Here is a 23823-nt window from a genome sequence, read left to right as displayed (position 1 = left end):
GAGAAGTTTTGAAGGTCCTTACGTGGAATTTTTCTACTCTTCACATTTTAACATACATTGTAAATTATTGTTTTCTAATTATGGCTAAAGTTGTTCAGTGTTTACATACTTCTTCCTGAATGACCCCTTGAAACCAAACATTATTGTGTTATTACTTTCTAAAGTTTTAGTTCTATGTATTTTAAATAAAAATATTAATTAAAACTTTTCTTATCAGCAAATAGTTGGATTATAGAGAAGCAGGAAAAAAGAAGAAAAGGATAGTGATGACCAGTGTGCACCTGCTGCTCTATCCCCATCTCCAGTCCAGCTCTGGGGCTGCCCTGCTGCTCCACTGCCAATCTCTCATGGCTGGGCAGGTGGCTCTTCTCTTTCACCCAGGCAAGGTGGTCAGGGAAAAGAGCATAATTCAGACCCTGTCCTCCAAACTCTCCTTTACCTAAACACCTAGCCCTCCTCCTGGGGATACAGGTTCCCCTCACATCATAAAGTGGCCAATCTCTCTCCTGCCAGGGTCTTTCACAGTGGTGACTTGAATTTCTCAGAATCTACACTCTCCTATTCCTCTAGGGCACGTCCACGGCTGGGATGATGTTGTCAGCTTGTGAGCACACTGCCATTTATTTAAAATATGATCTTGGACAAGTTATTTAATCTCTTTGGACTTTCAGGATGCTCCTTCATAGTGCGTGTAATGCTTAGATAATATGGTGTTTTGAGGATTTAATTAAACATATGTTGTGGATTAGTTGAAAGAACACATGGAAAGCCTCTGGCATAGAGTAGATATTCAATAAATGCATTCTTCACATGACCCTCTCTCAACTGGGTGTCCTGCCCTTTGGAATTCAAATAAAATAGACATGACGTCCACAGACTCACTTGGAGGTCCGGAGAATTCCCTACAATTCCTGTGAATTTGCAGGAACTTCTGATTCCTACGAATCAGAGAATAACCTCATTCTCCTGGTCACCTCTCAGGTCTCTCGTTCTTCCTGTGTGCTCAGCTCACTGAACTCTACATTTTTCTCCTATCTGGCCCTTCCTGACACACGCATCATGCCGCTGTAGATCCAGGTGTGCCCTCCTTTAATTTCCAAAACGTTCCTGGCATCAGGTAGTTGTGTGTAGCACACTCTTACCAAAGGCTCTGTGGCTGGCGTGTGTGCTTGTTTGTGTGTTAGACCTTGGCACAGGATGGCTTGGATGTAGAAATGAGGTTAGATATCTGGATTTTTAAAAACTCCCTGATGCTTTGCCAGCATGAAAAAGTCTACTGTCTGGCTCTCTGCAGTGTCCCTGGCCTGCACCTGCATTGCTGGTTCCCTGTCTCTAGGCTCCTCCTCTCCACCCCCCTTAAGCAATTGGTTTTTATAACCCAACAGTTCTTACATGAAGAGTGCTCTCACAAGAGGTGTAGGGACATAGGGGAGGGGGACCTGAAAGACTTGCTGCCCATCACCCTGAGAGTGACCAGTGGAGGAGCTGCCCAGATTTTCTCTCCATGCAAGAAGCTTCTGACCACAGGACTCATGGATTGTCTTTGAAGTAATGTCTTCATAACTAAGTGGGGGTGGAGGAATCTAGCCAGTGTTGCATATTCTCTTGTCTGGGATGCTGCAGAGCAGTTTAGGGGACACACAACCTCGACTCAGGTGACCTGCTTGAGGCCACATAGTAGTTCTGGACAGCAACTGTGATATTGGGGACTTTTTTCCAGAGTTTGTTGTTAAGAGTCCACACCCTGAACCTTGGTTTGCTGTGTGACCTTTCACAGGTTGCACAACCCCTTAGGACTAAGGTTTCACATCCATAAAATGGGTTTAGTATGCAGTGCCCTGACCACCTTCAGTGCGTGGTCATGGGGCCAGTGCTGCAGCTCCAGCCTTGGGGTGTGCTACCTGGGCAGCTGAGGGGGAAGCCTCAGTGGGGAGGAGAAGGAGGCACTGCCCGCAAGTTAGGAAGATGGGGCTGCTCCCCTGGGTTATGGGAGTCAACAGTTCTCAATGTTGCAGAGTCTCCAGTCTGGGGGAAGAGTCCAGGGCCTGACCCTCAGTAGGGGCGGTGAGTCTGAGACAGCGGAGGCTGCGTCCAGGAGGAGTGTGCAGGTCTCTGTCCCTGCCGCTCTGTGATGGCAGGAGCAGGGCTGGCAGAAGCTTAGAGGAAAAGCCTGTTGTGATGCAGCTAAGAGCCTGTCAGTTTCTGTAGAGGTTAGTCTACGCCCTGTGTGGGGAGCATCACTAGCACTAGTGGCCGCTGAGAAAGCCATGTAGGCTCAAGCAATAGGCAAACGGCAATATGTGCATTGGGGGTGTGGGGATTTAACGTTTCCCATAAAGAGCTTTGCTTTTTTGCTCAGAGCTTCTTACTTAGGTGACTGACAGTTGAAATTTGCGGAGAATCTGAGTGAAAATTTGACTCATTCAATGGTATGGGGACAGAGGACAGGAGAGGCTTAGCCCAGCCTGGCTGTAACGGGGTGACCTCTGAGCTGACCACACTGACACTGCTGGCCAGGGCTGCCTGGGGCAGGCTGTTGACCGGAGAAGCAGGTGAGGGTTTTGAGTGGGTGTAGGGCTGAAAAGTGTGAGATCACTGCAGGGAGGGGTCTCTGCAACACTGGGCCAGGAGGATCATAGTGTGAGGCTGTTTATAACTGGTTCTGCAATTATGATTGACGTCTCACTGTAGATACCAGGGATGACAGGAAAGATCTGAATGAGTCACTCTAACTATTGGGCTGCGATCCCAGAACTAATATTAAGCTCCGCCCTTTGGGTGGGGAAGAGCGTAAAGGGCTTGTCTGAGTGAAGCTTTCCCTCTGCTTTTGTCTCTGCCTCCTGGATGTTTCCTCTGCAGCGGGACAGGCTGGCAGGGAGCCTGCGATGGGGCCCTGCTCAGAAGACCCCCCCCTCTGCTGGGCCTCCTGGCTCCTGGGCTTCAGCAGCCTCCTCCTCAGTGAGTGGCCCGGGCTCCGGGGAGGGAGGGCAGCGGGGTGGAGCAGGCGGGGCAGGGTCTCCCTCCCCGTCTGCTGTCTTTGGTGGACAAAAAGACAAAACAAGTCTTTAATTTAGCAAACGCACTGCATTTGGTTTCAAGTCTAGGGGTGAACAGAAAGAACCGATGGCATTTTGGTTGTGGGGAGTCTGGGAACCCTGAGCTAGGGCGGCCTTGGCCGCATCAAGGGGACCATTAACAGGGAGGTGAGGCCACTTCTGCTGCAATGACAGGGAAGCTGGGAGAGTCTGGAGCTGCCTGGGGAGTGGGACGGAGACAAAGAAGCGGCTCCTGGGGACACAGCAGGTGGGAACGCGGCACCCCAGGCCTGGAACTCAGAGGGGACCTGCCAGCCTCTGAAGCTGTCGTGTGGAGAGGGGGCTGACCTGGCAGCTCCGTGCCTGAGCTGGAGGAATCAACTCCAGCTTCTTGGGTTTCTCCTCTGAAAAAGGAGAGTGAATGAGCACTCCCCGTCTGGGTTTGGGTCTTAGCTCCAAGCACCAAGGAAAGAGTCCCTGGGAGTCTCACATTTAACTTAAAATTACTTGTGAATTTTGCGTTCCGCTACATTGTTAGTTTTCATGTTCAAAAGTTAAGAAGTGTTTATCTTCGGGTAAAGTGAACCCTCTAGGAGGATGCCTTTTTCCTGCCTGTGGGTTGCATCTCCCTCCACTGCCACATGCTGCCCAGGTCCTGGAGACCCCAGACTGAAAGCAGTTCTTTAGAGACAAACCCTGGGAACACAGGAAGCACCAGCAGCTCGTGAATCATTGTACAAACTGAGGACTATCTGTACCATGGGATAACATGGAGGATAAAAACCAAATGTACCAGTTGTCCGGGTGGGATTTCCAATTTCCATGAGTTCAGAGGCATGGGTTTCCACGAGCAAGATGCAGGAGGATGAATACAATGGAATCTAATTTTGTAAATGAACAAGAGCCTTCAAAATTTAAGGGTGTCTGTGTACTCACATGTTTATAAATGGAGAAAATGTGGAAGGAAACAGCAGACTGCTAAGGTGGGTTTCCAGAGAGGGTGAACTTGGGGAGGAGAGAAAGGAGGGGGAAGTAGAGACGGGGGAGGGTTAAACAGAAAGAGAACTGAAAGAAAGGCTGTCCTAAGGAAGCCTGAGTATCTCATCTATTACTTTATCGGAGATTTTATGTTTACATATAATGAAATTAAATAAAGAACTAATGAAAATAATAATAATTAGTGAATTATGAATTCAGGTGAAAGCTGTGAAAGGTTTCATTGTATTTTTTTTGTTCTAACATCCCAGCCACTATATGAAGTTGCAGGGAATTATATGAAATTTAGTGGATTAGAGAGCGTCTGTACACAGGATGTCTTGAATTCATGATGAGCTTTGCATTAGACCCCTTTAACCAGGTAACGTTGTGTCAACAGTAAAATGTAGGATTTCTCCACTTAGCCAATTTTATTTAAATGGAGAAGTATGTTAAATTATATACAGCTTTCTCCATAGGCTCTGGGGTTGGAAGATTATAGAGGGAAGAGAGAGAGAGATGGAGAGGGAGGGAGGAAGGAAAAAGGAGGAATGGTCAGAAAAATGGACAACATTTTATGGTGATTTTTGAGTGTTAAACTTTATATTATTCAAGTGAATTTTATCTGTACCTTGTTTACCACCATGCCCTCCTCTGGCTTTATTTCCTTGTTCAGGATTACATCCTTTGTGGCCCAGAGAGCTCTTGCTGCCTTCCTTCTCTTTCTAAGTCTTCGTCCATCTTCCTCTCAGCTGGTGCTCCCCACGCAGCTTCAGGGGCCAATCCTCCCTGCAGGCTGAGGGCTGAGCCTCCTCTCTCCCTGGGTCCCTCCTCTCTAGAAAGTGGGGAGTCAGGCTGGGCTGCTGTTTAACCCTCCCCTAGCCAGAAGCCCCTGCTCTGCTACCCCTCTAAGTCTTGCTTCCCTTTCCCTGGAGAGGGAAGTTGGAGGGTGAGACTCTGGGACCTGCTCAGATCCTGGGATCAGACAGCAGTGCTGGCACGGAGGAGTCCTGGGGAGGGCAGGGAAAGGGTGGGGGAGCTGGTGGGCAGCTCCTGCAGGGGAGAAGCCCTGGGAGGGAAGAGAGGAGACTCAGGCTCCAGGTCTGGCTCTGCCCTGCGTGACCCAGGGCAAGGTCATTCACTAGGGAGCCTCCTCCTCTGTGAAAGGAGGGCCTGGGCAGATCCCCTCTAAGGCCCCTCCCAGCTATGACATTCTGCGATTTGGTGACTCCACCCAGACAGGACTCTCCTGTGGCTGCTTCAAGGCCTCTGCTCTGTCTCTCCATCCCGTGCTGTCCTATTCCTGTGGCCTGACAGGGACTGCCAGCTGGTGAGCCTATTTAGGGCACCTTCAAAGAGAAGATCCCTGGCAGTCTCTGTGGTCACTTCCTCAGCCCTCCAAGGAGAGAGGGAATCCTCCTCCTCAAGCCTTGTCTTTGAGATCCAACCTTGTCCTCTTTTTTTTCTGTCAACTGCTCCTGAGAGGGGTCTCCAGACCACCTAGAAGGACATCATCTCCTTCCCCCAGTGTGTGGAAATCAGTCTGCAAATCCCACTGGGGAAAGCTCGCTGCAGCTGTGCTGCTCAGAAGCAGCTGAGAACCTCGGCCACACCTTCTCAGTTTCTGTCTGTTGAGCAGAAAATATCAGCTTCTTTCTCTCTGTTCCCTTGGTGCTGACCCCTTCTTACCAATGCTGGGGGTGGCGGGGGAGGTGGTGGAAAAGGCAAACACTGTTTGGTCAGAATTACCTGTGAAAATCCCTTAGGAAAGTGCCACACTGGAGACTGAAATGCTGTCTCTCAGTTCGGCTGTCTGTACATTTCCCCATTGCAACGGGGCTGTTTCTTTGAGCCTCAGGTTAGATAGAACACTTATGGTCAGTGTCCATTGCTGTACCCAAAATTACATATTTCAACATGAGATTAACTCTGAATGCCATGATTGACCAAGGTGTTAAAGAATACTTTAATTTCACTCATTAGTTAATGAGGGAACCAGGAGGCTGTCACAGCCTGTTCAAAGGAAGAGTCAGAGACCATGCCCACACTCAGAGGCCATGAAGATGCTGGAATGAATGTACAAACAGATGCCCCGTGTTTACAGAGTTTATGGCATTTGAAGCTATATAGGTAGAGTTCTAGAAGGATACAGGTCAATAACAGTGCTTACCTCGGGAAGGAGGCACTCTTCGAACTTTTATTTGAATCAACTACATAATCCATATAATAGTTTTCTATGAACACATAATACATTTACAATTACAGAGCAACTCATTAAAAATGGGGGAAAATGCCCACACCAAATAGAGTTGATAATACAAATTTTTTCAACCCAAGCTTGGGATAGCATGTAGCCTGTCCTTCCTCCATCTTTACCACTCTCCCCTGTAGCACAGATGTCCTCGGGTACCTGGTAAAATGGAAGTTGACAGTGGCCATGGAAACCAGCTGCTGTCTACACAGCAATAAATTTCCTTTCAGTCTGAGGCCTTTGGTAAACAAGAAGGCCCTGGCTGGACTTCGACTCCCTACCGCCGCCTATGGGATTGCACCCACGGGTGTCTGAGCCCAGCCCTGTACCCAGGGCGAGACCCCTTAGAGGGGCAGATAGGGAAGAGGAAAGGGCACCATCCTGGGACCTGGGAATGTCTGGTTCTGATCCCAGGTAGGCTTGGTCAAGAATCATCATCATCATAATGAGCTGGAACACATTTATGGATGAATTATTGAGCACTGTGCTGAGAGCTTTTATCTTCTTATATCGCCACAATAATTCTGTGAGGTGAGCACTGTCATCATTTCCATTTCACAGATGAGAAAGTGAAGGCTGAGAGGTTCAATAACAGCTCACATCCCTCACAGCCAGGAGATGGAGACCCGGCGTCAACTTTAGTCTCGCTGGCTCTGAAGTCCAAGCTGTAGACCACCTGTTGTACTGGATCACCCAGTCTGACCCCTCAGCATCTTTCAATAAAAATACTCTGAGGTGGGACTGAGAGGCTCTGAGGACACTGTGGATTTCATGTGGTGCAGCTACAAGGTGGTGGAGCCTCCACCATGTGTGACAGGCCCCCTCCCTCCCTCTCTCATGGGACATGTGCTGTATGATATAAACTCTCCTTTTCTAAGACCCTGAGGTATTGTAATTATTTGTTACCACAGCCCAGCCCAGCCCATCCTGACTACTACACTGCCTGGAAGGAAGGGGAAGGGAGAGCAACCTTGTTATTGTATTAGTTATCCATTGCTGTGTAACCTGTTACTCGAAAACTTGTGCCTTAAAATAATACCATGTACAGTCTCGCAGTTTCTGTGGGTCAGGATCCAGGGGTCCTTTAGCTGGTCCTATGGCTCAGGGTCTCTGAGACTGAAATCAAGGCCTTGGTGTGGGCTGCCGTCAGCTCAAGGCTCAGCTGGGAAGAATCTGCTTCTGAGCTCACTCGTGTGATTGCTGGTAGGATGCAGTTCCTGTGGCTGTTGGACTGAGGGCCTCAGTTCCTCCCTGGCTGTTGGCTGGAGTCTGCCCTCAGTTCCTCGCTGTGTGGGCCTCTCCACAGGGCAGCTGACAACATGCAGCTGGCTCCATCAGACTGAGGGAGAGAGAGAGTGCGAGCAAGATGGGTCATAGTCGTGTATAACCTCACATCGCTAGGTGACATCCCATCATCTTTGCTGTATCCTGTTCCTTAGAAGCAAGTCACCAGGTCGGACCACACTCCAGGGGAGGTGGATCCAAGGGTGTAAGCATGAGGAGGGAGGGGTCTTTGGGCCCACCTTGGAAGCTGCCTCCTACAGATATGGTCTTAGCATGTGTCAGAAAATGTGCTGGTGCTTTTGATCCCTGAGCTCATTTAATTCACACTATCTTTTTGAGGCAGGTAGAGAACCTGACTGCAGGTTAGCAAGTTTAAGTAACTTATTCAAGGTTATACCCCACTGGAACAAGGACTTGATTCAAGAATTGTTTCAAGTTCATTGTACTAGGCTGCCTTCCAAGAATCAAGGTAATGTACTGGATGGATTTCATTAAAAAGATGGGTTCTGTGGTTCTCTCTGTTATTCTTGATGAAAAAACACTCACATTCCTGTTTCCAATGCCCTAGGTGTCTGCAGCAGTGAGGTCAAGAGTTCTGGAGCACATGGTGCTGGAGTTCAGGAATCTGGAGTCCACGTTCCTTTAAAGGAGATCCAAGGAGGGTCTGTGTTGTTTCATGTGATCAAGGAACCAGGAACCAAGCTGGAGGAGATCTCGTGGGGCTTTGGCCCTGACTTAAAATACAGAGTCATCCTGCGAGTCCATAATGGGTCAGAAGGGACTCCAACCTGGGTCTGCTTTGAGGACAAGTACAAGCAGAGGGTCCATGTGCCCAACATGACGTCCCTGAGGATTGAGAATTTGACACGTGGTGACAGTGGGCAGTACCGGGCTCGAGCCAGCTTGACTGGGGGAATGGAATCTAGCCAGATTTTCTACCTCACTGTCTATGGTACGTGACACCCCCTCACCTCAATCCCATGGCTATGACCTTCTTTTGTACCTAAGAGTGTCACACGGGCCCCATTTTGCAGCACTCCTTCCCAATGCCAGCCTTCAGGCTCTATTTTCTCCCTTGAAATTAGGATAAGTGGGTTCAGCACAAATGGGGAGCAGAGCTGAGATTCACACCAGGGATAAAGTCACTTCAGTGTTTTGGGAGAGGAAAATGGAAGTTTGGGGGAAATGGAATTTTTCCATAACACTTATTGTTCTTTAGAGGATTAAGTTGACTTATTTATGTGTTAGTTTTCTATTGCTGCTGGAACACATTACGGTAGTTCTCCCTATCCGTGGGGGATACGTTCCAGACCCCAGTGGATGCTTGAAACCGTTGGTAGTACTGAACCCTATATATACTATGTTTTCCCTATTCATACATACCTATGATAAAGTTTAATTTATAAATTAGGCACAGTAAGAGATGTACAATAAGTAATGATAAAAGAGAACAATTAGGGCCAGCCCCGTGGCTGGGTGGTTAAATTCGTGTGCTCCACTTTGGCAGCCCGGGGTTTCACAGCTTCAGATCCCGGTTGCGGACATGGCACCACTCATCAGGCCATACTGAGGTGGCGTCCCACATTCCACAACTAGAAGGACCCACAACTAAAATATACAACTACTTACAGGGGGGATTTGAGGATAAAAAGCAAAAACAAAAAAAAAAGTACAATTAAAGCAGCGTACTGTAATAAAAGTTACTGTAGATCTTAGCAACTTCGCATTCTATTTTTTTCCTTTCTTCATTAAGTCAAGAACTTTCACGTTTTCACTTAAAGGAAGCACTTCATGACTTCTCTTTGGTCTATCTGAATTGCCAGCATTGCTGCTCTGTGCTTTGGGGTCCTGACTAAGTGAAATACGGGTTACTAGAGCACAAGCACTGGAATAACGCCACAGTCATCTGATAGCTGAGACGTCTACTAAGTGACTAACGGGCGGGTAGCCCATACAGCTACACTGGGCAAAGGGATACACCGGACAAAGGGATGATTCACGTCCCAGGTGGGAGGGAGTGAGATGATGCGAGATTTGACATGCTACGCAGAATAGCATGCAATTTCACACGAGTTTTTTATTTCTGGAATTTTCCATTTAATATTTTCAGACTGGTTGACTGTGGGTAAATGACACTGCAGAAAATGAAACCAGCAATAAGGGGGGACTTGGTGGCTTAAATCAACACAAGTTCATTATCTTGCTGTGCTGTATGTAGGTCAGAAGTCAGACACGGGTCTCACTGGGCTCAAGTCAGGGTGTTGGCAGGGCGTGTTCCTTTCTGGAGGAGCCAGGGGAGAAACACTTTCTTGCCTTTTCCACCTCCTGGTGGCTGCCTGCATTCCTAGCTCTTGACCACCTTTGTCTGTCTTCAAGGCAGCAATGGTGGGACGAGTCCTCCTCACATTGCCTCCCTCTGAACTCTCCTTCCTTCTTCCACTCTTAAGTACCCCTGTGATTACACAGATCCCATCCAGATAATCCAGAATAATCTCACTATATTGGGGTCAGCTGATCAGCAACCTTAATTCTATCCATTACCTTACTTCCCCTTTGCCATTAACCTAACACGTTCACAGGTCCTGAGGATTAGGATGTGGACATCTTTGGGCGGGGGCACTGTTCTGCCTGCCGTAATTCAGAAATCACGTGTAGTTCATCCTCCCTATTCCCTCTGCTCTTCCTCAGTCTCAGCCCGAGGCCAGTGTCACTCACAAAATCCAGCCCTAAGAGCCTCCATAGACGTAGGAGAAAGTCTAGCCTGCCACACTTCTGAAGACCTCATTTAGCCCCTCTTTCTTACCCTACAGCTCCTCTGCATAGAGAAATACCCTCCTACAGAGAGTGGCTTTGACAGCTTTAGGGCCCCATGGGATTTCTATGACTGGCTTGTAAACCTGTCACTTCTGTTCCTCTGTGTACCACAAGTTCAGTGCCACATTCTAACCACACTTGGGGTTGTCATTCCTAGTGGCTACCACTGCATCTCCCACAAATGTCTGCACTTTGGGTTGCATGGGGCCCTTCTCTGGACTCCCAGAGCTGGCCAGATATCCTTGTTCACTGTGGGCTGTGTAGTCCAGGCATCACCTCAGCAGGAGAAACAGGCGAGGGCCCTGGACCAGGACAAGTCCTTCAATCCCGACTTCTCCTTCTAGTAAAGACCCATTTTCTAAAAATAAAGGGCCTTGGGTAGGTGGAGTGCGGGCTTTATTTTCTTGTGGGAGACTTTAAGCCTTGCTCGGTCTAGTGCAGTCACATAAGGCTTAACTCAGTGGCTCCCTTCCTTCTTGTCTCTTGCAACATATTTAGCTTTGGATAAATTCTATTTCATCTGTAAAATGTCTCCCCTTCCTAGAGGAAGGAAGACAAAGCTTTAATGAGATAATGGGTGAGAATGTGGCAATTGTAATGTTCTACACTCATGTGAGGCTCCATTCTCTTGTCCCTCCTACTCCAGAACCTGTGCCCCTTCCCCAGATCCTGGTCCAGTCACTGTCCATCACACCACGCTGGTGCAGCGTCATCTTAGAGTGCAGGGCTGCTGGGGTCACAGAGGACCTGAATGTGACCTGGGAAAGCAAGGGCCTCCCCAAGGAGCTGGAGCAGAAAGGGACACAGGGACCAGCCCCCAATTCCTGGACCCTGGCTGTGAACCTACCTCTGCGCCAGCCCAATGCCAGCCTCACCTGTGTGGTCAGCAACTCTGAGGACCAGAAAACTGTCACCTCAGCCCTTGGGGAAGTCTGTGCCCATGGTGAGTACAACCTGCTGGTGGTGGTGGGGAGGGCACTGTCGGAGCTCAGGGAGCACTGGGTCTGAGGATTCTGGGCTTTTTTCCCCACCATGTTTATCACCACCACCCCCACCTGGTCACCCCCTACAGGAGTCTGGGAGGCACATCCAACTTGTTTCTGTTCTTAAATGACTGTCATGTCAATGCCTCTCACCTCTTGCCCCTACTGGTGGGCAGCAGCTGTCCAGCACCTCTCCCACCCGACCCGTCCTCCACAGGGAATGCAGAGTGGTCTTCAGGAAAGAACCTAGATTGTGTCATTTGTCTGTGTCGCCTGAAGTGTTTGATCTCCAGGGACTCCCTGTAGGATTCAGGGCTCAGACACTCCTGTGCCCATGTTTTGGTCACTGACACTTCACACCGACCTGCTTCACACCGACCTGCTCTGTTGGAGTCCCGAACGCCTTCTCCTATTGATGCTTGTCAGCCTCTGGAGATGCTGCTTCATCCCCCATCTTTCCTCCCACCGTTTCCTTCATTTCTTGCCTTATTCCTACTGAAGGATTTCCCTCAGGCATGGCAGACTTCAGTAGCATGTGTCCCCTGTTGTCACACAGGGCCCCGTGCTGGGTTTAAAGCTCTGTGGTGGCCATCTTGAAATTTCTGACGATCTCTGAACACAGGGCTCCTCATTCTCATTTTGCGCAGGGCCCTGCAGGGGCTGTAGCCATCCTGCCCTCAGGGATCACCTTTAAGGAGGGTCCCCGGCCCCTCACTGAGTGGCAATGCTCTGTTTATGTACCTGTCTCCTCCAGAGCCTGGAGCACCTTGAGAGCAGGGGCCCTGTCTTCTTCTCCTCTGAATCCCTGTGCCAAGCACAGCTTCTGGCACAGTTTGTTCACTGTGTTCCATTGAATGAACGGATGACCTGGTACCCCTGAGTGCAGCCTCGCCCCTCTAACCTACCCTGCATGAGCTGGTGGAGGGATCTGATGTGTCAGCATCACAAAAAACCTCCTGTGACCCTCTCCGCACCCCCGTACTGGACCCTTAGATAAAGCTCAACACTCAGTGTGACCCACTAGACCCTCTGAGAGCAGACTCCTGCCTCCCTCTGATCTTTCTGCCTGGCTCCTTCCTGCCCTGTCCCTCTCTTGCCTGCCCCAGTGGGGTGCTGGCAACTTCCCAGGGGCTGGCTCTTTGACACTGCCATGTCCTCAATATGGTGCTCCTCCCTCCTGGAATGTCCTGCCCACCCTGAGTATCTGGTAAACTCCTATTCCTCCCTCAATATTCAGGTTACCCATCACCTCCTCTGGGAGGCCCTTCCCTGAAGACCTAGGTACAAGATGTAAACCTCTATTGCACTGCGATCCCTCTGGCTGGCAGACTTCGTTATTCTCTCAGTCTTCCCTGCTGGGTGACGAGCTCCAAGGGCGTGGACCCAGTCTTGTCCATCTCAACATCCCTGGCAGCAAGCAGGAGCTTGGGAACTGGTTGAATGAATGAATCTCCATGCTCCTGCCTCTTCAGCTTCTGACCCAGGACCCTCAGACTTCTCCACCTGCTCTCTCTATCTCTCCTTGGCAATGGGTATCTCAAGTTCCCTCTTGCCTTAACCTTCTTCACTCTCTTTGTGTGAGGGAAACAGATTCACATGGACAAGCCACCGTTGGCCCCCTGCGAACCATCCTAGGGACCATCGTGGCCGTGCTGTTGATCCTCGGGGTTGGCCTGTGCCTTTGGAAGACACTGGGAAGAAGATGACGGAGACTGCAAGAGGCAGGTTGCACTTCTCTTTTCTGGCTCTGTACCTCCCCTCCCCCACTGGGCCCTCGGCTCCCTGTCTCCTGCATTTTACTGCTCAGGGAACGTCCCTGTGGAGGGGATGATCTGTAGCGTGGCCTTGGGGCTCATAGCAGTGGGGGAGGGTACAGGTTTCCAAGGCCCAGATTCAAGCTCCACTCCGTGTATGACTCAGGTATAGAAATGCAGGAGGAACACAGGAACCATGATGGTGACACCCACTGTGCAGAACTAAGCCAGCAGGAGTCTCGAGGGGGCAGGGAGAAGATGAGAGCTTGGAGCAGTGCCCAACTGGGCTCTCCCAGGTCCCCCTGTGCCTGGGTCTCGGCATTTCTGGCCCTGCTGTGTCTTTAACTCTTTCCAGATAGTCACTGGTATTTTCTAAGAAAATTTACAACTGGGGCCAGTGTAGTGCTGGGCACTCTGAGGGAGTTCACATGCAGTTCATGTCAGCAGCATTGGTTCTGTGTAGGTCCCTCTGGGGCCTCTCTATCCCGCAGCTGTTCTAGGAACCCTCTGTCTTGCATTTCTAGGGTCTAGATGAATGACATCTAGAAGAAAATAACCTCTCACTACTGTCTGCAGTGAGGTCCAGAAGCCAGACCAGGCCATGAAGATAACTTAATTGGAGAAAGCAGGAGAATCAGCATTCCTAGGACACCTCCAGGCTGAGTTTGATCCCTGCAGACATCTGCCTCTTCCAGCTCTGGTCCAGCTCCATTGGACTTTGGTCTGAGTTACTCTGCCCTTTGTGTCCTCAACTCCCTGGGCACATGACATGTGGCCATGCCACTTCCTCTGCCACCTTCCCAAGCTGCCCTCCCACTCAGGACCCTCACTCCTGCAGGACAAGTGCTCATTCCCTGTCATTGACTCAGTTCCTGACCCTTCTCCTCCTGAAGCTTCCCAAAGGAGACCCTCCTGATGGTGCTTGTTAATCCCCACAACCTCTGCTGTGTGTCTTTCTGAGAACACGAGCCCAAGTGTGGAGACTCTGTGGAGGTGTTGACCATGCTACCAAGGAGGGAGTGAGGGCCTTGGTGCTGGCTGGGTTGGGGGTCAATGGAGGCAGCATGGGGGGGTGGGAGCCCACAAAGGGACTGGCCCGATGCTTCCTTTGCAGCTTGTGGAGGGCTCCCTTGGATGTGTTGGGCAGTGTGTGTGTGTGTTGGGGAGAGTGTCTAGTGTACATTATATTCTGGCCAGAGCCCTTGCTCTTGGCCACCTGTGCTAACCTGGTCCTCGGCCTCAACGTCAGCCCATGGGTCCCAAAACCACTTTCCTGTGGAGTGAGAAGAGGTTTTTGTACTGTTTCAGGCCCTTTCAATTCTTGTGTTTCTCAGAAAATGACTCCAGAGGCCCAAAGTTGGGAGTTGCCCCCTTAGGAAAACATCTTCATCTCTTCTCCTACCTTGGATAGGGGCACTCGGTGGTTAGAATGGATGAGCAGTGTCCTCCCACCCTCCTTGGTGGGGCTGCTGTGGGGTCTGAGGAGTGAAGCTTGTGGGAAGGTCTGAACCAGCCGTCTCCAGACTCTTCTGCTGACCCTCAGCCCCCCACAACCATGCTGGCCTCAGCCCCTAGGTCAGCCCCTCTTTGCTCACTGACATCCCTGTGTCTAGAATGACAGTTCCCTCTCCCTGTTCCTTGCTCTCATCCCTGCCTGTTGAAATACCACCATCCTGCCTCAAGCCTCCGTCCAAGTCACATGTTCCTTGGATCCTGTCTGGTTCCAAAGGTTTGGAAATGGTCTCTCCAACATCTGACTTTTTCAAATGCTTTGGACATAACTAAGGCCATGGCCACAGTCTGTCCTGGATTAGTCATGAGTCTTCTCTGCTGGACTAACTTGGGGTTCCCCCAGGAGGGTGTCAGGGCTGTAGGAGGCCAGGACCAAGAAGACAAGTACCTGTCTCTGTGAAGGGTCTGGGCCACCCTTCCTCCCACAGGTGCTCAGTAGGCTGAGACCAAGAGCACAGAGGCGGCTGTAGGTCTTTCTGGTGCTGGGTCCATGTGGAATCAAGGATGGACATGATGACCTCCCATGACCCCGCTGATGACCTCTCATGACTCTCCCTGGCCCAGAGATCTGAGGTGAGGATTCCCCACCCAACCTCCAACCCCACATCGCCTGAGGACCTGATGCAGCCTGCACTGTGGCGTGTGGGAGCTTCTCTCCTCCATGGGGTTGCTCACCTCCTCAAAGCCTCTGCCTCCTGCCTTGGATCTCAGCTCTTTGGTCAGAGGTGGACTCACTGGACTATGACCTCTGGTACCTGGTCTGCTGGCCTAGATTCCTGGGTCTCTTGGTTAGCCTCCCAGTCACCTCAGCTCAGCTGCTTCATCCCTGACCTCAGAGCAAAGTTCTGAGCCACAGGCTTGAGCATTATGAAGCAATGCTAGGAGCCTGCTGGATGGCGCGTGGATAAGGGAGGAGTAGGGGGATCCGTAAAAAGACTGTTTCTGACCTCTTTTCCCTCAGGCTGAGCAGAAAGCTGAGAGAGAAAAAGATGACATCTCCTCACTGGCATCCCAGGTGACTGGTTATGGCTGGGTGTCAATGCCCATCAGCCCAGGAGCAGTGACCGCCCACTGGCCCTTTCAATCCCACCTAAAGCAAGGAATTAAAAAAAAAGAAGAAAAGAAAAGGAAGGGAACAGGGCTTTCAAAGCCTGTAATGAGTGAGGTTTTGTCCTTTGTTATTAGTGCACTGAGCCAATTCCAGCTCCTATAGACCTGGTGCACGGCACAGCGGATCTCTGCCTGGTCTTTTCTGCACCATCCTCTCATCTCGTGATGCTGTGTCAGGCAATGCTCTGCTGCTATTCAGAGGGTTTTCATGGTCATTCATTTTGGGAGTGTGTGGGCAGGTCCTTCTTCCTCGTCTGTCTTAGTCTGGAAAACCCACTGAAACTTGTCCACCATGGGTGACCCTGCTGGTGTTTGAAATACCGGTGACGTAGCTTACACCTTCACAGCAACACGCAGCTGATGGGATGTTATGGCCATGCACTAATCCCCAGAACCTGTGACTTTATGACCTTATGTGGCAAAAGGGACTCACAGAAGTGATCCCTCCCCTGGACAGCACATCATAAATTTCCGACTGTTTACTGGCCATCTCCACTCGCATGTACAACTGGCGTCTCCAGCTTGGCTCCTCTAACTTGAAACTCTCCAAACGTGCTGCCCATACAGTTTCCCATCCCCAAAATGCCACCTCAGTCCGACCATTTGCTCTGGCCACAAAACCTTGGTGTCATATTTGACTTCATTCTTTTTCTCATACCCCACAGTCTATCAGCAAATACTGGTATCTTTTCATTCAATATATATATTCAAATATTTATTTTCATATATACAACACAATACCTCTCACCACCCCCCTGTTCCAAGGACCATCAATTCTCACCTGGATTATTACAGTAGACTCAGTGTCCTTAGTTTTGTCTTAACCCATTAATGTATATTTTTCAAATGTCATCTAGAGGCCTGCCCGGTGGTGTAGCAGTTAAGTTTGCACGCTCTGCTTTGGCAGCCCTGGGTGCGCCTGTCCGGATCCCGGGTGCGGACCTAAGCACGGGATCAAGCCATGCTGTGGCAGGCGTCCCATGATGAAGATGGAGGAAAATGGGTACAGATGTTAGCTCAGGGCCCATCTTCCTCAAAAAAAAAAAAAAAAAAAGTCACCCAGAGTGATGTTTTCAAAACCTAAGTTGTGTCACATTACTCTTTAGCTCAGAACTCCCCCATGGATCCCCTTTGTCTGCAAGATCCTATACCATCTGACCTGATCTCTCTTGCTCCCCTCCTCCCTCAATTGACTCTAGGACACTGGGCTTTTTGTCCTTCCTTCAATGCTCCATGCATGCTCCTGCCTCAGGGCCTTCGCTCTGCCTAGAATTCTCTTCCCCCAGCTGTCTGCCTGTCTCACTTCCTGACCTCCTTCAGGTCTTTGTACAAACGTTATCTTCTCGGTAGGGTCTCCCCTGACCTCCCTATTTAAAGCTGCAAACTCCTCCAGGCGCCATCCTCCCTCCTCCAAGCTCTGTTTTTCCTCATTGTTCTTCAAAAGGCTGTGACTCAGGGGGCGTTTAATCTGGGCTGCAGTTTAAAGACAATGGGAGTGGAGGCCTCAAAGTGTAAACTGCAAATCCTATTATGCAAATCCCATTATTATTCCCAGGAAACTGCAACACTGATACGTTAATGAACTTGCTCCAGGTCACACAACTAGGAAGTGGCAGAGCTGGGGTTAAATTTTGGAGTTGGATTCTAAAGCCCCCACTCTTGACAGCTGTACACTGGTTAAATAAGGTAGTCTATCCGCATAGTGGAGTACTATAGACGTAATAAGAAGGATAAATTGCATCTTTACATATTTAGATTGGAAATTGTCCCTGCAATATTAAAAGAGTTATGGGACAGTGTGTATAGTATTATCCTGTATTATAAATATATACAAACGTATGTTTATGTCGGCATAAGGGAAGTCTAAAACTGATATGTCAAGAAGTTAACAGTGGTTATGTTCCGGAACCCGTCTCTTTTTCTGTATCATCAGATTCTCTATAGCACTTATCAGAAAAAGATTATCTATTACAATTTTTGAGCAGGGCAGTGACATGAGCAGAGCTGTGTTTCAGGCAGTTAATGCCACATATGTGCCAACAGGAAGCTTATCATCTTAGGAAGTCGTTAAAGTATTTATGCTTATTTTCACTTTCTTTTGTGTGGAATTGATGCCTTCAGAATCTTATTGAAATAACCCCAGATATCTCTGGATCTATCTACATAGTACAGGCAAAGTGAAACTTTTGGTCTAATTGATTCAAATGGACACTCCACCTGACCCAGCTCACAACCCTGGCTGTTCATCAGGTCAACTGGAGAGATTCTAAGAACAGACACTTGGACCCTATCCCCACACTAGGGATCATCTGTATTTTACAAAACCCAATAGTTGATTCTGATGTATGATCTGGGCTGAGAACTGAAACCTTTGGCCTACGTGAAGACTTCATTAAATTCAAATGGGAATGTACATGGCATGGAGACTGAGAGTTTGTCTTCCAAGATGGTTCTCGGTGTGTGCTCAGCAGGCAGTGCAGGAAATGTTGGTTGAGTGAAAGAATGAGTGAATCACGAGACCGCACAGGTTGGAATTACTTTGGTGTGCTCACCAAGGTCCAAAGTCTGACACATGGACCCTGAGCATGAGCCTAGAAGCTCTATTTCATCCATTGCCCTGTGTGATTTGCCTTGGAGATGCAAAATCTTGCTAACAAATGTCAAAAGACACTGATAGGCACAACCAGAATGCTGACTTATCAATTTGTAGTAAGAGGCACACTTGCTAACTGGGCTGGATGGTCCTGTTAGCCTGAGCAGTGTGTCCTCTCCCAAAGACACGCCACGTGGGAAACAAAGGTGTCACTGGGCTGCCTGGGGAGCCCTGAGTCAGGACAGGTGAGTAGACGCTGCTGGTGTGGATGCCAATGGCTTTCTAGTCTGAGCTCTTCATCTCCATGGTGGGACATACCTGCCTGGAGCATGGGAATCTCCTGCCCGCCTGACAGAACTGCGTTTGTCTCTGTCGCTCACCTCTCTTTATGCTCCATTTCTTATATAACCCTCCCAGGATTGACAAATTTTTTCGGTCACGTTCATTTGTGAGATTAAGTCTTACCTAGGTCTCTGATCTTGAATGTCTGTACCTTTCCTGTGATCCAGGGGTGTGATGTTTTATCTAATCTCCCAAAACCAAAAAAACAAAGAAATACCCATACGTGTTCCTCTCATTTCCCAGCTGTAGTGGAGGGAGTGGAGGGAGAGGACGCTGCCTCAACACACCACACACCACCAGCTGAACCACCAAACCGCTTTAGCAAACAGACCCAGAAAGAAAAGCAGTGAACTGAGCAATGGGATTCCACAGCTCTCAGGGCCGGAATCTTCACCTAATTTATCACTTAGACTTTCAATGAGATCCTCTCATATTTACAACATCAGAACCACCATAACAACTAGAAAAACTAAGAGAGTGTAATACGTAATAAAAGTCTATTCAATTTAAAAATCTTAATGAAATAATTTCTAGAATGATATGAATTGCTAAAATTGATCTACATGTGTGTATAAAGCTCAAAAAATCAACACAGAAAATATTGTAAAACTTATATAAGTATTTTCTCCTTAAGGGCATGAGAGCCACATGCTATTACAGGTAGATTCCTTCAAACCTTAAAAAATAATGCATTTTCATGCCAACAAATATGTTTTAAAACTTGGCAGAATATAGAAAGCATTCATTTATGATTTAGAAAACTTGACAAAGCACAAGAAAAGACAGAAGGCCCCAGTGCAGTTGTCTCGCTGCTCGGGCACCTCTCTCTTCCCTTCTGCTGGAAACCCTTCTTGTGAGCTGAACTCCGGGCTTCCCAAGGAGCCCAAGGAGAGAGGCCGTTTGCCAGCACCGTCCACAGTAATGGGGGGAACAGAGCTCTAGTCCCTGTTGGGTCAGAAACGGAGCAGAGTGAGCGGCTTCCGGGTGATGGGTCCTGGGACTGCCCACACTCCCTGCAGTGGGCTGGCTCAGTGCAGGCCCTCCACTCCACCTGGTGGTTCTGGGAAACTGGGTTGTTGGGGTTTGCAATAATCCTATGTGCTTTTGCTGCAGAGAATTTCCTAGAATCTAAGAATGTCCATGTTGGAAGCAAACTCACTGTGGAGTCCTGTTCCTTCCTCGACTTTCTAACAACCCACCAGGTGAGTTTGCCTGTGGTTACATTCCACCAGTGACAGGGACCTCACTGTGTCCCAAAGCCTCTGTTGCATGTTTGGATGACTCTGAGTACAGAACTCTCCTCTAATATTGAGTCAAAGCTGCCTTTCTTTATCTTCAAGTTTCTGTCTTGAGGTCACTAATTACAGAGATGATTCCTTGTCCACTCAACGGCCCTTCAAGATGGATTTAGGGCAGAGCGGAGAGAAACATCAGTGACTGGCCTAGCTGTTCTTTGCTCTTCCTAAAAGCCCCGATTCCACCCATCCCCCATAGTTTCCTGGGTCACATGCCAGCCTTTACTGTCTCTGATTCATCTCATCTGGTATTGTCCCAAGGGCTGGAGATGTTGGATATCACATTTCCTGGGGGTGGTGAGCACCAACATACCCCACCCCTAATCTCCTGGGAAAGGAGTGTCTCAGGAGCTGGGCACACTCACCCTGCTGGGCACTTTCTTGATCAATAGACTTCCCCGGTGCCGTTGGTGGCAGTGTTCTGGTCCACATAGTTGCCGACCACACAGGTGTTGCAGATGTTGGGCTGGCTCAGGGACAGCCTCACAGCCGGGGCTCAGGTGCAGGGGGCTGGTCCTGGTGTCCTTGGTATTCCTCTTACATTTATAAATGAGCCAAGCAGCTCTGTGGGCATCAGGCTCCAATTTAGGGTGAGGACAGGGAGCTGGCTTCTATGCTGGGGAACCCCTAAATGTCAGAATGAGGTGGGCTTTCCTGAGGCTCCTGTGCCCACACAAGCTGCCCGAGTTCTCTCCAGACAGTGTATTCAGAGTTTCTTGGCTTTGGTTTTGGTTTTAGAAGAGCTCTCCTTTGTTAATGTCTGAGAAGGAAATGCCTAGCTCCATGACGGTCCATGCCTGGAGGTGGACAGAGGGTTGGGGGTTGACTATTCCATGCACAGACCTCCCACTATTCTCCCTGTTTCAGCCCCGTTCTCACCCCACCCTCCGTCCTACCTGGGCCTATGAGTTCAGAGCCCCTGTGGGTTCCTCTGGGCGTACATCTCCATCCCCTTCTGTGCCCCTCTGTTTGTATCCCAGGTCAGTGGTTCTCAAACGTGGCTGCACATTGGGCTCAACGGGACCGTTAAAAAAATACTGTTCCTGGGCACTAGCCCAGAGATGCTGACGTCATTGGTCTGGGGTCTGGCTCTGCCCTGCTAGGCTGCCCTCTTCCTTCTCGCTCTGAAACTCCAGGAATCTCTGGTCTGCCGACTAGTTATTCCTGTCTCTCTTTGATGCTGTGATTTATACACTTAATCAAAATAGATTCAGTATGGTTTTAAGGTTCTGCGGAAGGAGAGGAAACACATGCATCTACCTTGTTCATGAACATCTTGAACAAGAAGTCCAAACCTAATTTCCATGACCGTGCCCAACTTATTCTCCAGCCCCTCCTTCTCTGTGCTCTATAACTTAGCAGATGCAAACCAACCAGCAAACTCCAAAAGCATTCCCTTTCACCTGTCCACACGCTGCTCCTTCCCGCATCTGTAACATCACTCTTGCTGCTCCCCTGGTGATTTCTAGGCTCAGAGATAAGCTGTGAGTGGGTTTGGATCAGCGCTCAGGGGTGCCAGGGCCCTGGGTCAGACTCTGCCACCTCCTGACCTCCCCTCTGCTCTGAGAAGGCTCCAACAGTTTCAAGCACCACATTCTCACACAGCCACTTTCAGAGGCAGGAGCCAGGGGAAGTGTGGGGCGGGAGCTTCTCCTCAGCCTCCTTCCTCTTGTCAGGGTGGAAGTCATTCTCAGGAGCCCCTAGTAAACTTTTCTTACATATCCTTGGCCAGAACGAGGTCACACGCCCACCGTGAGGTCAGGGGAATCCCCCCGCCCCATCCTTGATACCCGCTCTCTCTCTTGACAGCTGAACCAAGCAGGGTTCTGTTGGTGAGAAGAGGGGTGGCTTGAGGGAGGAAATGGATGGTGTTGGTCATGGTAGTTTTTCCTCTCCATTCCTTCTGTCTCTTCTTGGAGGACACTAGTTATCCATGCATTTGATCTCCATTGTCATTCCATATTGCTCTTCTTTGCTCTAATTGCTTTCCTCTTATTTTTTATATTATTTTCTTATCTTGTCTTCCACATCATTGATATGGTTCCCTGTAGTGCTGATTTTAGTCTCTGCATTTTTAAATCTGCAAAAGAATTACTTTTCCCTTTGATTGTTTTCTTTGCCCCTCCCCCAATCATATTCTGATATCTTAGTTCATCTTTCATCTCTGGTTCCGTCAGTCTTTTGAAAACTGTTCTTCCTTTCCTTTATTTTGGAGGATGAATTTTTTGTGTAGGTCTTATTTTTTCCTTTTCTGCTTTTTCATCTTTGATTGAGGTCTTCCTATTTATTTTGCTCTTTGCCTCAGTAGACACGTGTTTAGATTCCTTTTGACTTTGCTTTCTGTCAGGACGCTGAACTCAGCACAGGAGTCAGAGAACTAGATATAATGGCTGTATTCTTTGTTTGGTCCCACAGTGGCCTGGGCAGCGTAGGAAGAGAGCAGGAACTTTGGGGAACAAGAGTTTGAGAACCCCGTCTGCTCCATCTGCTCCAGTTCTGTGAAAACCACATGGAGACCGTCTCCGCTGAGTGGAGTATTCCTGTTCCTCGAGGAATGCCCTGTGGGATTCCATTCCTTTTCCCCTCCTCCCTTCAGCCTGGGCCAGCCATGTGGCGTGACATCCTTGTGGCTCCTGGGCCTCCCCCAACCCCGCCCCTCTTGCTCTTTTGTCTGCTGTCTTTCCTGTCTGGGTCCGTTGCTCCTAGAATGGTGTTTCCCAAACTGGTGTGCCTGGTAGCCTCAGGGACCTGCAAGAGCTGCGTTAGAATGTGTATATTTCATGCTTTCATTTTGATGATATCTGAACATTAACACACGCATGTTCTGGATCCTGCAGTGACTACCTTATTACAGGCATTTTCAGGGCTCTGCTTGCTTTCGTGTTAAAGCATCTTCACAGGAGGACCAGATGATGATACAGACGGTGGTCCTGACAGGGACTGTCCAGTGCATGGTTCACGTAGAGGAGACAAGTGGGAGGACTAGCCCTCAGGCGGGGAGGGCAGAATGACAGTAATAAGATGTACTGAGCACTGGTGATGCAAGTGCTGCTCTGAGGCTGTGAGTGTGTTAACTCGTTGACTCTTCCAACAACTCTAGAAGGGAGGCCCTTGATTACTCCACTTTGTTTTTTTTGGTGAGAATGGTTGGCTCTGAGCTAGCACCTGTTGCCAATCTTCCTGTTTTTGTTGAGGAAGATTGCTGCTGAGCTAACATCTGTGCCAGTCTTCCTCCATTTTGTATGTGGGATGCTGCCACAGCATGGCTGGATGAGTGGTGCGTATGTCTGTGCCTGGGATCCAAACCTGTGAACCCTGGGCCCCCGAAGCAGAGTGTGCAAACTTAACCACTATGCTGCTTGGCCAGTCCTTGCTTACTCCACTTTTACAGATGGGGAGACTGAGGCTCTGAGAGGTCACGACCCTGCTCAAGAGTAGACAGCCAGTAAGTGGCGTGAGGGCTTAACGCAGGCAGCTGGCCCCAAAGCCAAATTTCTTAGCCATTAAGCAGTAAGGCTCACATCAACCTGCCCAAAGGTCAACTCATCTAAACTGGTTTGCTGAAAAACAGTTTACAGATGAATCCGTTTCCCATACAAGCAAATCACTGAATGATCAACGTGCTGAATATGCTAAATTGATAAAATCTGTACTTCTATCAATGATTGATAAAGTTTATAACAATGTGAATCGAATGGATCAACAGGGCCTATGAGAACCCTGGGGAGCAAAGACTCCAGGGTTCTGGCTTCGGATTGCCTCCCTGACCCTCAGTCTCCTCCTAGCTCTGCCTGTCAGTCTCCTCACCTCTCTGCCCCCCCGACCTCCGCCTTTCAGGAATCACCAATTCAGGCTGTCCTGTGAACTGACTTCTC

At 49.2% G+C, this 23823-nt stretch overlaps 1 protein-coding gene across 4 annotated transcripts; it reads left to right on the top strand.

Annotated features, from left to right (window-relative positions):
* The first annotated feature begins 2679 nt into the window (after positions 1-2679).
* Positions 2680-14692, top strand: LOC138915018 (SLAM family member 8-like). 4 transcript variants are annotated; one of them, XM_023640952.2, is made up of 5 exons: positions 2680-2958; positions 8114-8497; positions 11006-11302; positions 12933-13063; positions 13621-14692. In XM_023640952.2, the coding sequence occupies exons 1-4, from the start codon at positions 2886-2888 to the stop codon at positions 13046-13048; spliced, it is 870 nt and encodes a 289-aa protein (XP_023496720.2). In that variant the 5' UTR covers positions 2680-2885; the 3' UTR covers positions 13049-13063; positions 13621-14692. The 4 variants fall into 4 exon arrangements, with proteins under 4 accessions (XP_023496720.2, XP_005610064.2, XP_070123119.1 ...); XM_005610007.4 differs by having other exon boundaries at positions 2779-2958; positions 13673-14084; XM_070267018.1 differs by having other exon boundaries at positions 2779-2958; positions 12933-13067; positions 13673-14084.
* Positions 14693-23823: the final 9131 nt, after the last annotated feature.

The sequence above is a fragment of the Equus caballus genome, chromosome 5 (genome assembly GCF_041296265.1).
Source record: "Equus caballus isolate H_3958 breed thoroughbred chromosome 5, TB-T2T, whole genome shotgun sequence".
NCBI lineage: Eukaryota > Metazoa > Chordata > Mammalia > Perissodactyla > Equidae > Equus > Equus caballus.
This window is presented reverse-complemented; position numbering and strand designations above follow the sequence as displayed.